The 16872-nt window shown below is 41.6% G+C and overlaps 1 protein-coding gene across 1 annotated transcript in view; it reads right to left on the bottom strand.

Annotated features, from left to right (window-relative positions):
• Positions 1 to 16872, bottom strand: part of HIP1 (huntingtin interacting protein 1) — a 2554439-nt gene that overhangs the window by 551692 nt on the left and 1985875 nt on the right. Inside the window, exon 18 of the mRNA XM_044054110.1 lies at positions 6997 to 7191. Coding sequence (XP_043910045.1) covers positions 6997 to 7191 — 195 coding nt within the window. The remainder of the gene's footprint in view (positions 1 to 6996; positions 7192 to 16872) is intronic.

Below are 16872 nucleotides of genomic sequence, written 5' to 3'. Positions count from 1 at the left end.
ATCTCTATTTAACCACAGCCTCAGGACTGGCTTTGTCACGAAAGAGTGGAGAACAGCAACAGGCAACCTTCTGCATAAAGGGGGACCATCTACTCACTCAGGAAATTACAGACTAAGTTTGACTAGTCTTATATACAAGGCCATGGAAAAGATATTCATGGACCAGAGAAATAATGACATAGGAAACCTCCAAACACTGGACCTGACCCAGTTTGTCTTTGTCTTTCAGAAAGTCACAAAGATCCATGGATGACAGTAAAACATTACATATCACCTGCCTTGACCTGGCCAAGGCATTTGACAATTCCCCACTTAGGTATTATAAACAAACTCACAAAACTGGGCATAAATCCCTACCTCACCAGATGGATAGTCAACTGGCTCATGGACAGGAACCATGGTTAAGTGGGTAAATCCAGATCCAGCAAGAGGCCAGTTACTAGTGCTGTGACACAGGGCTCGCTTGGAGCACTCCTGTTCAGAATACACTTCTCTTAAGTTAAGGCTGATGTGGAAAGCATCTGTATGACAAAGTCTGCAGAATGCAAGTTGGGGGCAATCACTGAATCCCCCAGCAATGTAAATATCCTTCAGGATGGTCCAGATCAGGCAAATGTTTGGTGCCAGAACCATGGCTTAAAACTAAATGCAAAAAAATGCAATATCATACCCTTTGGGAAGTCAAATATGCCAGCAAATTACAACATGGACAGAACATCCCTAAGAGTACACTCAGAGGTGAGAGATCTATGTGCACAGATGGACAGCAGCTTGAACTTTGACTGCCAAGTGCTCACATTGCTGAGGAAGTCCATCCAGATCCAAGGAAATTAGTCCTGTTGTACTCAGCCCTCATTAGACCAATAATTGAGTGCAATGCACCATTTGGCATGTTCTTGAGTAGGCACTTACAGAGGCTGTGGTGACCTCAGAGGCTCCTCACAAAGACAATACAGGGTGTAGACAACATGTACTATGTGGACAGACTAAAACCTCTATCTCTTTACTCTGTCTCCTACTGACTATAAAGGGGTAACCCTTGCCCTACAAGGCACTCACAAATCTAGTCTTGATGGAGCTACTACACATACACAAGGCAAGCAGCACAAGTGTCACCTGATCTAGGGATGTAAACTTAGCCAGCAAATCAAACAAAAAGAATGGTTGTGTAAAATCTTACCATAACCATAGATGTCCTTCTCTTCCATATTGCAGTATTCATACTGTGGGATTTCCAGCCCTCAGGTGATCTGACGTCAGCTCTTATACAAAAGCTTAAGCATGGCTGCTGTAGGTGCATGGGACATCACATGTAGGGCCATAAACCAGGGACTATAAATGTGATGTCTGCATGCACAGACCTCAGAACCTGAAGCCCAGATAAGTGTGTATAAGCAAAAGGAGAAGCTGAAGTACAAATGTCCCTGCAGGGCTGAACAGAATAGCCTGTAGGGAGAGAATACATAGGTGTAGACCAAGCATCCATAAAAAGGAGAAGGGGGCAGGGAGGGAGGGAAGGAATACTGCAGCATGGAAGAGAAGGACATCTACATTTATGGTAGGATTTTACACAACTATTCTATGTCCTTCTATTCGTATGTTGCAGTATTCATACTGTGGGAGAGTACCACAGCTTTAGCAAGAGTGATAGGCGGGGGCAGAGGTAGAGGATTCTAAGAATCCCTGCAGGATTGCCCTGGCAAATCCTGCTCTGACCTTGGAGATGTGGTCTAGCTTGTAGTGCTTAGTGAAAGTGTAAACTGTAGACCAGGTAACAGTGTCCAGCCCTTTGAGAAAGGCTTTAGAAGTAGCCATTCTTCTAGTGGAATGAGCTCTAACCCTTAGGGGCAATGGTTTGCCATGGTGAGAGTAGCAGAAGAGAATAGATTTCCTAATCCAGGAGGAAAAGGTTTGTTTGGAGACCGCCTTACCCAGAGCACTGGGGGTGAAAGGAGATGAAGATGTTGATCAGACTTTCTGAAAGATTTAGTTTTGTCTAAGTAGAATCTTAGTTGTCTGTGCACATCCAGAGAATGAAGGATCATTTCTGCGTTATTAGATGGAGACGGAAAGAATGTCGGTAGATGAATAGACTGGTTAAGAGATAGTTCATTCACCACTTTGGGCATGAAGGAAGGGTTAGTGTACAACGTCAACCTGTCTTTGTGGAAGGTGGTGTAAGGGGGACAGGCCATGAGGGCTTGCAGTTCAGACACTTTTCTTGTGGAGGGGATGGCCACTAAGAGAATGGTTTTCCATGTGCACATTTGCATGGAAGCTGTGCTTGCTGGCTCAAAAGGAGGTAGGGGTTATAGTTTTTCCAGTACAAAGTTGAGATCTCAGGGAGGAGGAATGGGTTTCCTTGGTGGTCTGATATGCAAGACTCATCTCAGGAAAAGTTTAATGTTCATTCTGCAGAACAGAGATGGCTGTAAAGGCAAGCAGGCTGAAATGGCAGAAAGGTGGACTTTCAGAGGTGAACATGCTAGTCCTTCCTTAATGAGCTCACATATATAACTAAGGACCAAAGAGGGATCTGCTTGAAAAGGGTCCCCGTCCTTAAGCGCACACCAATTTGTGAATCTATGCCATTTGGACAAATATTTTTTTCTGGTAGATGGTTTCCAAGCCTCCCTCAGGACTGAGAGGACATCTTCTCAGTACAGTTGTCTGAAAGGGATCAGAAGCTGATTACCCAAAGGGTCAAATGCAGTAAAGGCAGCTGAGGGTGAATGCGAGATCCCTTTTGTTGGGTGAGTAGGTTCACCCTGTGGGGTAACTTGTGGTGATTGCCCTTGGCTAGGAAGTGAAGAAGGGGGAACCAGTGTTGCCTTGGCCAATAGGGAGTCACCAGCAAGATTTCATTGGTTGGTCCTTGTTGATCTTAAGTAGGACCTGGGGTATTAGAGGGAAGGGGGGAAAAAGCATACAGGAACATTCCATTCCATGGAAAGATGAAGGCATTCACTCTCCATGCTAGTGGAGTGTGATCCCTGTGGCAAAATCTGTTTTACTGTCTGTTCTGAGGGGAGGCAAATAGATCCACTTGAGGTGTGCCCCACTGGTGGACAATGTCTAAGAAGGTTTCCCTGTACAACATCCATTCGTGCTGAGGGGAGGATGTTCTGCTGAGTAAGTATGCTTGTTTGTTTTCCTGAGAGGGGATGTAAGAAGCCTGCAGTAAGACATTGCGTCTGATTGCCATTTCCCAGATTTGTAGAGTTATCTGGCATAACTCGTACACCTTTGCCCCTTCTTGCTTGTTGAGGTACCACATCACAGTTGTGTAGTCTGTCACAATGTGTAACAGGCCTGGTTGCAAGACTGGAAGGAAAGCTTTGAGAGGCAGTAATACTGCTGTCATTACCTGACACTGATGTGTTGCTTTTGAAGTGCAGGGTTCCAATGTTGTTGTACCCTGAATCCCTTGAACTCTGTTCCCCACCCTAAATCTGATGCATCTGTGTGCATGGTTTGAGTGATGGTGGTAGTTGGAGTGGGATGTCCTGGTTCTGTGAAACTTGCTGAATCCACCACTTTAGTTCTGTTTTTAGGCAGGGCAGGAGGGGAATAAGTTTGTCTAATGAATGTTGGCTTTGAGACCATATATTTTTTAAATACAATTGGAATTTTCTCATATGCATCCTGGCTAATGGAAGCATGGGAATAGTTGCTGCCGTAAGACCTACGACTTGCAGAAATTGTCTTGCAGAGAGATGGGATTTCGTACGTAGGCCTAGAAAATGGCTGGAGAGAAAGAGTGAACTTTGTCCAGTGGGAGAAAGGATCTCATCAAGTCTGTTCTTATCCTGCAGCCTAGGAAAACTTTGTCCTGCTGAGGAAGAAGTGAGGACTTCTGGAGGTTGATAGTTAAGCCCAAGTTGTGGAGGACAGTCATTGTGAATTTCAGATGATTTTGCAGGGTAGATTCTGATTCTGCCAGAATAAGAATGTCGTATAGGTAAGGGTAAATTTGGAGTCTCTTCGTTCTGCAATAGGCAATGGCTGGGGCCAGGCACTTTGTAAATACTCTGGGAACAGCAGATAACCAAAGGGCAAGGCTGTAAACTGAAAGTGTGAAGAATGTCCAGTGAAGTGCAGAAACCTCCTGTGGGAGGGTCTGATAGGGATGTGCAGGTAGGCATCCTTTAGATCCAGAGTGACCATGAAGGCTTTGGATGGAATGAGGCATAGCAAAGTTTATAGGGAGAGCATCCTGAAGGATGGAACCTTTAGGAACAGGTTTAGATAAGTCCAAGATTGGCCTCCAAGGGGACATCCTTTTTGGGGACTAGGAAAAGGCGGGAATAGAAGCCTTTTCCTTCCTGTCCTGAGGGAAATGGCTCTATAGTTCCTAGAGTCAGGAGTTCTTTCAATATGAGACTGAATAAATTTAGCTGTTTTTTTAGAGGGAAGGGAATTCTTTTTGGCCTTGGCTTTTCCTTCCAAGATAGAAAACATCCTTTTTGGATGATGGAAAGTACCCAAGTATCCAAGTTAATTTTTTTTCCAAAAGGGGAGGCACTGGGTAAGGCGGGTGGACAGAGGGAGCTGATCCAGGCAATCACTCTGAATTGGAACCTCCTCAGTCAGGAAAAGGCTGCTTGGCCAGTCCCCGGGAATTAGGAGGTCTGGAGTAAGGCAATCTCGTGGACCCTTTAAGAGGTCTAGAAGAGGAAGGATAAGATGTAGATAGACTTCTTCTTACAAAAGAAGTCTTAGCAGGGTAGTTCCTGTAGTATCTGGGGAAGGGAGACACCAGCAAGTGCTTGATGTCTTGAAGCTCTCTTCTTTTCTCTTGTAGATTTTTGAGAAGTTCTGCTGAATTTTTATCAAATAAGAAATTGTGGTCTAGTGAAGCATCCATTATCTTGGATTTAAAGTCCTCTGGCAGAGGTTGGAAGCGTAGCCAGGAATATCTACGCAAGGTAGATGTGGATAAAGCAAACCTGGCTGATGCTTCTGCTGCATCATAACTGCATTTAATTGAGTGTCTGGTTACTTGAGTAGCTAAAGACAGTTTACATGCAATGCTATTTTTTGTGGGACAGTCAGGGGTAGAAGCTAGCAAGGTGGAGGCCTGGGAAACAAGGTCTAAGGCAATTATACCATATGTGTTTGGTAATTTATAGCCCTAAAGGCTAAGATGAAGGAGGTATATACTTTTTTACCCATTCTGTACATAGTCTTGCTGTCCTTGTCTGTGGGCAAAAGGGAAGCAGAGGGTAATTGCCTAGACTGTCTGTCAGGAGACACAGCAATGACTGCAGGGTCAGTCATGGGAAGTTTCACTAGAAACTTCTGTTCATCTGGAACTTTATAAAATCTATCCGGCCTTTTAAGGGCAGGTAGTTGAGAATCTGGATTCTTGGAAGCTGAATTAAAGGTGTCCAGAAAGGCTGGTAGAACTGGAGGAAATAGCTGATGGGGAGAGAGACTGTAACTGCAGAAGCTCAAAATATCTTTTCTGGTATCTGTCATCAAGGTAGTATCCCACTTGAAGCGCTCTTTCATTTTTGTGATAATTTCCCCAAAGGAAATACCCTCTGGAGGACAGTCACCCTCAAAAGAGTCTTTGTCTGGGGAGTAATAGTCCACAGGAGAAGCAATTTGAGACACATAAGAAACAGATTCCTCAGAAGAGGAATCATACTGTTCAGGTTGTTGTTCTTCTCTAGTTCTAGTGATTAAAGGGAGGGAAGAAGCAGAGGCTGGCCTAGGGCTCAGCCCTGGAATGTTTGTAGGTGCAGGGCTTGTAGGCCTAAGGGCCATAAAGGCTTGCAGCAAGGAAGGGGTGAACATCTGCCAGTTTGGAGTAGCTTGAGGCACAGGGCACAAGTGTTTGTTTTTTCATTTTTTCTTAGTTCGCGTTGGCTTAGGAGTTGGCCTAGTAAACAGGGTCTGGACTGCAGCAGAAGGAGTCTCGGTCGGCTGACCAAGTACTGGTTCTCCCTTGACATAGGTTGAGGCCAGCGTCTGGGTCTGCTCCACTGACATGCTCTCCGTAGCTGCAGTAACGGCCTTCTTCCAGAGGATCCTTTGATGCTGATGGAAGAATCGGCTGTCCCTCAGCCCCTAAATCGGTAGTCTTTGGAACGTCCGATGGTGGAGCGGCAAAGGGAGTAGGCATGGAAACCTTGGCCTTCTTCCTCAGTTGTTCAACAAAGCCTACAGCAACCAAGCTCAACTAGTAAGAAAAACAGAAACCTCAATGGGGTACTTACATTTTTTGAAGTCTTCTGACTAAGGAACAGAAGCAGACGTCGTCTGCGGCTGAAAAGTTCTGAGGTCTGTACGTGCAGTTATCACATTTATAGTCCCTGGTTTATGACTCTACATGTGACGTCCCATGCACCTACAGCAGCCAGGCTTAAGCTTTTGTATAGGAGTCAACGTCAGATTGCCTGAGGGCTGGAAATCCCAAAGTATGAATATTGCAACATAGGAATAGAAGGACATCATGCTGGAGAGAGAGAGATGAATCTTAGAGATTGTCCTTTCTTTTTAACAGGCTTCCTATTCACATTAAGCAGATTCTTTCCCTGCCCTCTTCAAATGCAATTTGGATCAATGGATGGGGAATTGCAAATTCATACCTGGGATAGTGGCTATGTCCCTTATGGACAGGGGCAATCTGTAACATACTTGAGGCACAAACCCATGCCCTTCTCTTGCCCCATGGGCCATATACTGGGTAAAATTGGGTTATATTGGCTAGACTTGTAAGGGCTCTTAAGCCATTAGCCTATTAATCTCTATGAAACTATAAAGCTGAAGGACTGAATAAATTACTTAGTTACATATCTGAATCTAGATGGCATGGCTTGGAACTCTGTTGTAGCGGTTTCATGGGAAAGCCTTTGTCTATACATTTGATTTTCTTCTGTGACTCTACTTTCTGCTAACGGCAGAAAACAGCTTATGAAGCCCTATGTCAAGACACATAACAGGTTAAGCATGAATTACCACAAATGTAAACAGGCTTTTGTATTATACCTTCTCATTCAGTTTGTTCTGCAGTGTCTCTATCATTTTGGCACCATTTTCCTTCTCAGAAGCAAGGGCAGTCTGCAGCTTCTCAAGCTCTGTCTGCAAGGTTACTGCCTCAGCCTCTCGGTGTGCTACTATCTCAGATAAGCTGCTCTTCTCCTGCTCTATGGACACCATTCTGGATTCAACCTCTTTACTTGTCTACATGGAAGGAAAAAGGAAAAGACATATTAGCTAATCCATATAAGTAAAATGTGTCATTCTTGGCTTCTTAGATTAAATAGGCTATGGAGAGAAAGCAGATGATGCAGCTAAAGCCACACAGCAGTCACATAATACAAACAGCACAGTCAATGAAGATTTTATAATTTCTTAAGTATATTCAGATATCATATCTGAATTCAAAATCTCAAACTGGCATATGTACAGAAGTCTTATTTATTTTACATGGTTAAGTATGGTCTTTGAAAGACACTACAACTTGTAATACTATTCACCGTCTTGCAATAATTCTGGGATGCAAAAATAACCTGAGAGATGTGAAAAAATAAGAACCTCATTACTGTAGTACAGTGCAGTTTGTCTAGTAAAATGCTGGCATGTGTTAAAACACAGATTGAAGCAGTGATGCCTTACATTATTCCTATGTAACAGAGTTACGCTGCATTAACATCCCAGACAACTAACTTTTAGCACAGCCTTAGATCATCTTGTTTCCTTAAATGTGTTGCGGTTTTGGAATGAATACTAACATAGATCAGTGAAACTAAAATCAACTTCTGCAGCTAAAGAGGGGCAAGGTATTTCTTTGTTCACTGTTAAAATCTGATATTGGCAATCAACCTAGGTAGTGAATGGTACAGTAAGGGGTAGAGAGGAGGGAAGTACAGCTGTATAAGTTAACTTATCATAACAGATGTTCTAATAGATCACTATTGCTGTAACTTAAGGTATATTGGGTCCTACCTCATTGCCATCAGACAGCTTTTCAAAGCTAAAAGGTATCTTGCATGCACGCATGCATATACACACACACACACACACACACACACACACACACACACACACACATTTGAAAGGAGCTCCATGTAAAGGACAATCCCAGTGCAAAAAAAGTGCACAGTCTTCTTGCCCCCAAAAAGGGAGGCAATAACCCTGAAAGGAAATATGCTAGGAAATATAACAAAAACAAAACAGTGTAAGAAACTTCACTGTGTGGAAGATTTTCAGTCCATATATCTCTAGTCAATCACTGTATATTAATCAGATCAGACAAAAGTACTAGAAGTAGCGAACTTAAACTCGTCTTAAGTCAAAAAAAAAAATAAATAAAAAATATATAATTGTACAGAATTACTAAGTATTCGAAAGTAATCCAAGCAAGGCAGGCAGTCTGTTTCCAGTCGAAAATCCTTTATTAAGTACACAGACAAGTGATCCAAGCAGGGCCGGTATTAGAATTTTGGGGGCCCCCAACAAATGTTAAGTTGGGGGCCCCTAGGCACTTTTCATCCAACTCTTACCTGTCACTGTCACCGTCACCCTTCCTAAGCAACCTTTTAGTTCATGCTGCATACTTTTAGGAGTAGCACACACAGACTGGCCTGTAGCTACAATGATCTTACATTACAACAGGCCTATGCACCACACTATGTTGATCCAACCCACAAAGGGAAATTTACAGTTACTGGCATTTAGTTGCAACAATGATACCTTACAACAACTCTCTGTACAGGGTGGAATTAGGTGAAATGGCATCCTAGGCACTTCCTACTGTTTCACCCCCCCCCCCACCACACACACACACACACACACACACACACACACACACACACACATCATTCAGTTCTCCCCATACCATGAACATTACTTTTTTCTTCCTTTTCTCATATTTTGCCTTATACTTCAGCTTTTTCAAAAAGCCATAACTTTCTATATGCTCTGATATGCATTTTAGAGTTCATTTTTATTACAAAACCTTTTCATACAATGATGGCTTGAACAGAAATTATGATTAAGGAAAGAAAGTCGGTGCTGCTGTTCAGCTTTAGTTTTCTTTGCATCCTTTCAACACACCTTTCCTGACCAAGACAGCACAGTGATAACCACTGAGGAAATAACTCAATTAAGCTGGTGCCCCCAGAAGCTGTAGGGATTATAGATGCTCTGGGATGCATTTTAGAGCATATTCCCAACCTTTCAATCCAGTGGTGGCCTAAACAAAAATCATGAGTATAGAAGGAATTTCAACGTCATCTTTTTTTTTTCTCTTTCAAGGAAGAAATAAGGTGAATGTTCAAAGCTGCCAAAATAGTAGCTCATGATAACAAACAAGACAATTGCTGTGAGGATACACAGGTCCTATCCAGTAATACTGCCTGCCTCCTTAACCCCTTAATAACTCAGTCACTGCCCATGCATCCCTCTGGTGTTAGATTGAGATGAAAGCAGAAGTTCAAATTGTCACAGTCATGTATTTCAAATGACTGCTGGCATAAATATACACAGCATGCCCTTTCACTTCTCACCACTAAATCCCAAAGGCAACCACCTGTGTTCATGCCTGATGTGTGATTGTTAGGAAACTGAAAAGTAATGATTACAGTAATGTATTCTACTTTGTTGCTCCTAGACACTACACTGCCCCTATGCAGGCTATTGTAAATGTATACTTCTGAGGTCTGGGAGAAAAGAAAGAGAAATGATGCCTACACTGTCCCCTGGCCCAAAATAAGCTATAATGGCCTCCACTGCACACCTATAAGGTTTGACTGTGATGGAAATTAAAGGTAGTAATAACCACATAATCCCCAACCCCAAACATAACCTGGAGCAACGTTCTGTACACACACACATCTCAGCAGTGCTGGTTTTAGAATGGGTGCAGCTGAGAGCAGTGGCCATTATCAGCTTTATCCTAACAGGCTCATATCACAGCCCTGTTCAGGTTAAAGAGTGTAATCAGAAAATGAAAACATTTTTTTCTCCTCATTTCTCCCCAACCAGCAACACCTTTTGTGGGGCCCCCACAGAGTCAAGGACGATTAAAGGAACGGACCTTGTTGTATCCATTTATACAGTCTGGGTAGTGGGGGCCATCAGACTCACATAAGATATAAGTATCTGAATATTCTGTGATACATTTTATGCCTTACTTTTGAAATGCAAATACATTGTTAGAGCTGCATGTTTTACTGATACTCAAAAGAGTAATGCATGTGTCCCAGCATTACTGGGTGTGTGCTTAGATAAAAATTTGTGATATTTTTTACATACAAAAACACACACACACACACACACACACACACACACACACACACACACACACACACACACACACACACACACACATATGTGTAAGCCATAGCAATAGTAGTTTTATACTTATTTCAGCAAATAGCAACACAGTGTACAACACTGATAGTGCCACATCAGATCAGTGACTTATGTAGCAGTCATCAAACAGCAGCAAGGGTAAGTCACTAATTTACCTCACTGAGGAGTAATGCACATATGTCATCATTTACCTTGATGATGAGTAATGTATACCTGTCACGACCCATGATTTCCTAGACCTTCCCTGATTTTGCCTCACAATTTTGCTCTGTACTTCATAAAATGTTTAATTTACTGGTAAATCATTCAGGATTACAGATGGTCAATAAATCCAGACATAATATATTTAATTTCTTTTTATCCAAAAATGCATGTTGATGTAAACGGTGTTACTGTATTGACTTTTAGGTGAATCAGAGTAATATTTAAAATGGCTTCCTGATCTTTGAGCCTTTATTCTGCTATTATTTTGGCACTGAGTAGATCTCTTCAGCAATGAAGTTGAGAGTGATACTATTTGGTGTCCTGCCAGTATTTATAAAACTACATGAAAGAAAAAACCATCCCTGAAGATTGGGAGTGTCAGCTCCTCTTAAAAATCTGAGGTAAGCACCAAGGTTGGTCACTCTGTGCTGCTGATCCATAGTGCTTACCTTGCTCATGTAAATTATCAGCTTTATACTAACAGGGTTATATCTGAACCCTGTTAGGTTAATGAGCAAAATCAGAAAATTAGTACATTTCTTCTCATTTTTCCACAATCAGCAGCAGTTTTTGTGGAGCCCCCATACAGTCAATGATAATTAAGAGGGCCCATGCATCCACTGATATTGTAGGTACCTAAAGCTGGCTATGTTAGTTTTAGTGTACAGAATGTCCCACAGAGTTTAATTAAGACAGGGGCACTGTGTCAGTGGTAACATATTTAATGGCATTGTGAAGGCTCTTACTTGATAAAACACTGTTAAAATAAACAGAGATATATTTTTGAATTTTAAAGTAGATATAAATATGTTATTATTACCTATTAAGTATACAAGACTGCTGTACTAGCTTTTGTTGGTTTGACAGACATTGTACAACATATCTAGATAAAATAGCTTGATATGGTTGGGGGCCCCTCAGAAACAGGGGGCCCCCGGCGACCACAGGGTTCGCTGGTGCCTAAAGCCAGCTATGGATCCAAGTAAAACAAAAATAGGTTCCTCACAAGCTTTCTAAATATATATATATATACTTTTTATCAGGCAAAGGAGTGATTTATTGGGCTGTAAAACAAAGTGTTATTGGTACACATGTTAAATTCACATTCCTTCCCCCATCAGTGTGACATTCGAGCTGGTCCTGCCCTACTTAGTGGCTGCCATAATAATATAACCCTTATGTACTTTAACTAAAATTTATAATGATGTGGTACCTCTTATTTAACCAGAATATTAAGTAGATTATTAAGTCTGTGATTTTATCCAAGACAATATACTACACGGCTGGAAATATATCAACCTTAGTCCATTTGGCAATCAAAAAAAAAAACAAAAAAAAAACCATATACATAAATATATACATATACACTTGCATGTAAAAAATCAATTGTATTTTCATAACCTATTGTTAACAAAGATCACTTTCATTCTTCTAGACTTCTTCAGGTCTGTGTACGAGAACCCTAAAAACTATCTATAAAAATATATATAATTGTATAATTAGTTAGTATTGTTATTACACGTCATTTTGAATAAAGTGGAAAAAAGAAAACCAGAAAAAGAAAAAAATAATAAGAAAAAATGTATGGTGATGGAAACAAAATATACACTTAAATTACAACTGATTTAAAATGGTATTTAAAACCAACTGGTACAATAAAATAAAATAAAATAAAATTAGTCATATAAACAATGTGGCAACTTTCTAAATCCAGTGCACTTTTAATTGAACAGTAGTAGTTTAGTCCAGGCTTCTTAAAAGAGTTCAGCTTTAATTACCACATGAGTTCATGTTACTCCAGAATATTCGGGATGTCTCCTTCAAGATCACCCATGTCTATGCGATCCAGGATCTGGAACTTAAAATATGTGTGTCTTTTATAAAGAGAAAGGTTTTGGCTAGTGCATTATTTTTATATCCAGAGAGGATTTCTGACAGATGACATAAAATCCTACGCTTGAGTTTATTTACAGTCTTGCCCACATAGAATGCATCACATTCATTGCACTTTGCCTGTAAATTACCTTTGTAGGGTTACAGTCACCCCCTGCACTGGTCTTAATTATTTTCTTTAAATAAGGGCAATAAAAACTATCACTTTGCTGTATAAACATAGAAAATGTACAATTAGTTTCACATCTTTTAGTGTTTCTCTCATATGGTCTAGGTTTAAATTCAACAAAACTTCTAATGTTCCTGGCTTTTCTATAGACACCGTATGGGGTTTCACCTAAGATTTTAATTAGAAAAGGGTTTTCTGTGACAATGTCCCAGTTTTCTTCAATAACATTTTGATACTGTGATAATCCAAAGTGTATGTCAGGATGCAGCTATTTCTGCATTGTTATTCTCTGTGGAATTTCTTAACATTCTCATACTGGGGAGGCTGAGTGAAGTTGCTTTAGTCCTTTTTAGTTCTATAATTGGTTCCAGGATGTCTTTTAACATCTGACTTTCATAGCCTCTCAGTAGAAAAATATTCTCTAAGTTGTTCAGGTTTTTCAAAAGTGGTTCCATCTCTGTGGTAATTCTAGCTAATCTATAGCCTTTGATAAATCTATCCCTCCCAGCATCCTATTATATCCATGCTAAGGTTTTAAGTCGCTTGCTCTAGTGGTTGGTGGGGATTTATTTTTTTTTTTGTGGATGTCCACATTAATTCAGGGGGTTGATGACTTTGTTATGTATCACATGTCACACCTCTGAGCACGGGTATCATCTGAATAGAGCTAAGTTTCTTCTTTCTTCAATCTGGCAGCATATATTAGATTTTTTTTATCCTTTTGGTGAGGTTTTTTGGGGTCTCTCCTGGGGCTGCAGATGTCGGCGGGTGGATACATGGGCATCTAATGGGGCATTGTAATTTATTGGTATATTGATATTATTTGATTATATGATATTCTTCATGTCTCATCTTTTCTGTGTTGTGCCTTCCTGTTTTTAGTCCTAAATTATCAGTAAATGAATACTGTGTTACTGTTATGTACTGTGTTACTGTTATGTAATTGCATTCATGCAGATTAATCAATTTATCTTAGCATAATGAATCAAGAAAAGGGACTTCACTACATTATACTTGGTTTTTGAAGTTCTTCTTTTGGCTTTTCCCGGTTAGGGGTCGCCACAGCAGAACTCCGGTCCGCTAATGACTGGCAATAGATTATTAAGGTGCCAAGGTGCCAGCTCAACGCCTAACCTTCAATGAAGGCACGCCCTACACATCTTTCGGACGCCACTCGGCCACGGGGAGGACATGCAGACTCCACAAAGAAGGCGCTCCAGCCGAGAATCGAACGGGAGAACCTCTTGCTGTGAGGCGACAAAACTACCGCTGCACCACTGCAGCTTATACTTGGTTTTTGAAGGATGTAGACTTTTACTGTGGAGTAATAAGTTAACCCTCGTTGGTTTTCTGAATAGATCAGTGGTGATTCTGTTATTGTTGGTGTCCTTGGAAACCTGCATATCTAAGAAAGTGGTTGAAGTATAGCTATGGGATGAGATAAAATTAAGGAAGGGGGCTGTTTGATTGAGGTAAGTGATAAAATCTCCAAGCTGCAAAGTGTCACCTTCCCACACAATAAATGTCATCAATAAAACATAAATAGCATGTGATATGCTGCATGTAGTCTGTGTTGTTTAAAACAAAGTCCTCCTCCCACTTGCCAAGGGCTATGTTAGCTATGCTAGGAGCCATGGCAGCCCCCACTGCTATACCAGTTTTTTTGTTTGTAGTATTTGCCATTGAAAGTAAAAAAACTGAAGTCCAGTTCAAGATTAATGAGCTTGCTTACCTTTTGCAGTTGTGCCTGTGTACCGTGATTATGTTTCTTAAAAGACTCCATAGCTGAGTAATTGTGAGGGAGCACTGTGTACAAGGATTCCACATCAATAGTTAATAAAATACTGCCAGCTTCCACTGTAATGTTTTTTATTTTCCTCAAAAAAATCCATCGACTGTCATGTATGACTTATTCTTTTCTGCTAAAAGTTTCAACAAGTAATCAAGGTAAATGGCTGTGGCTTCAGTAAGGGAACCTCCACTTGCTACACAACTGGTCTATAAGGTGGGTATTCTCTGTTCTTGTGTGGCTTTGGTATTCCAAAAAAGTAAGGTAAACATGGGCATGGGCTCCATAAATAATTATAAAGATTTTCATCAATAAGTTCTTCTTCCCATAATGTGGTGAGATTAGTGTTCCATAAATCATATGCTGTTTTTATGTCATCCATGGTAAATAACTTAAAATCTGTAATCCTCCAACATGTTCTCTATCTTTTGGTTGTAGCTAGTGGTATCAGTCGCAAGTATACCTCCTCCCTTGTTTGCCTTCATTACACACCTGGATTTATCATTACCTAGCTCAGTCAATGCTTTTCTTTCTCCCTGTGTTGTTATAAAGTTTTTTCTTAGGAGGTTTTTAAGGAGTTTCCAGATATCCATCTCACATTTCACTTTGAAAGCAGCTAATGTGTGATGTAGTGGTGGACAATAGCTGCTAGGTCTTTTTATAGTTTCATCAATAGGCTTATTTTCAATGTCATTACTTTTGCCATGAAACTGTACCCTTAAGTTGAGCTTCCTCACAAACATTTTAACGTCTATCAGTACCTGAGCAATCTCACTCCTGCAGCTTGGTACAAAAGTAAGTCCTTTGGACAACACACTTCTTTCATCTTCAGTCAGTGCTTTAACAGAGTGGTTCCAGATAAGTGGAGCACCCATTATTGTGGCTGGTTCCTCCATCTGAGCCTGGGACCTGGTTTGTAGTCGGGGTTCCAGTCGGGATTGCCCAGGTATTGTATTTCCCTCACCCCTGTCCACTGTTTCGTTCTCCTGTCTTCTTGGGGGTTCGTGGATAGAGTATGAGACCTCTGGAATTCCTCCTCTGCTTTCTGGAATCTCAGTGGGTTGTAGTATTATTCCTAAGCTCTGGTAGGGGGGAACCTGGTAAGAGGGACAAACTGTGGGGCTGTGGTGGTGGTGGTCATTCTTGTTCTGGTACTGTTGCTGTCTTTGGTATTGGTGTGGTGGTTAATGTCTGTGCTGTCAATATTGGTCTTCCTGAAGAAACTGGTATCTGTGAAGGTGCTGCTGCTCCTGGTAACTGGATTGTCTGTGGTCCCGGTTGTCCTGGTAGTCCTATAATTCATCCTGTAGAACTCTCTGTCAGTTCTGGTTGCCTCTGTGGCTTATGTTCCTGTCCTGATCCTTCTGTGATGTCAAAGGCTTCTGCGGAATGTTGATAGCCAGAGGGGATTGGGATGGTGGAGAATGAGATGTTGGGGGGCAGCCTCCTAGTGGTCCTGTATTGTGCCCCTGTTTGGTTTTGTGCAAGGAGCTCCCCTGGGAAAATCCCATTGAGGTCTGCTGGCATGGTTACAATTTCCCTTATAGGTTTATAGGTAGGTACTAGGCTATCTGCCCGAAGGCATTTATAAGCCTAGCTGGAATATGTTGACTTTCGCCACCCCCTTAGATTAGCTCCCTGTGCCTCTGTCCAGCAGAGCCACTGAAGTGATCCCCGGGGTAAACTTTCTGTTTCCCATCCACTCGTCGAGGTTTCTCTTGAAGAGGGTTAGCGAGGAGCTCTGCCTAATGTAGATTGGAATCTTGTTCCAGAGCATGGGAAGTCTCTGGGACAGGAATCTATCCCTGCAGCACGTCCTAGTTAGTGTTGTGGTGAGGTTTAGATCCCTAGAGCATGTGGCTCACGGGGATGTGGTTTTCTTTAGGCGGAGCATGTCCATGAATTCTGGGTTGGACATGGTCTTGTATGTCAGGCAGAGATCACCTCTAAGTAGGCGGTATGCAACCGAGTACATCTGGAGTTTCTTCAGTCGAGCTGCATAGAGCATCTGTTTGAGGCCAGTGATCCTCTTGGTGAGGTACTTCTGTGGTCTTTCCAGCTGTTGGAGGTGTCTTGTAAGGTACATCCCAAATAGGGCGTTGTACTCTATGATGGGTCTAATGAGTGATACGTACAGGGGCACAATGACCTCTTCTGATCTGGATTCAAACCCTTTTGTTTTTAGGTGGGTCACACAGAAGGATTTTCTAACTACTTTGGCAATATGATTATCAAAGGAGAGGTTACTATCTACTTGTGTCCCCAGATCCCTTACTACATCTTCCATATTTAGGGAGCTTCATGTGTGTAGTTCCTGGGGTCTGTTGTGGCTCCACCATTGTGGAGAGGAATAACCGTTGCTGTGTGCCACTCTATGGGCACGTAGCCTGTGGAGAGGCTGAGTTTGAACAGTGTGTTTAGGTGAGGGGTTAGTTCATCTTTGAGCTTGTGTAGGAAGTAGCCTGGGACACTGTCTGGTCCCATTGAGGCT

Source organism: Protopterus annectens, chromosome 13.part0 (assembly GCF_019279795.1).
Source record: "Protopterus annectens isolate FY-2018-M chromosome 13.part0, PAN1.0, whole genome shotgun sequence".
NCBI lineage: Eukaryota > Metazoa > Chordata > Ceratodontiformes > Protopteridae > Protopterus > Protopterus annectens.
Note: the sequence above shows the minus strand (reverse complement) of the source record. Positions and strands in the feature narration are given on the sequence as shown.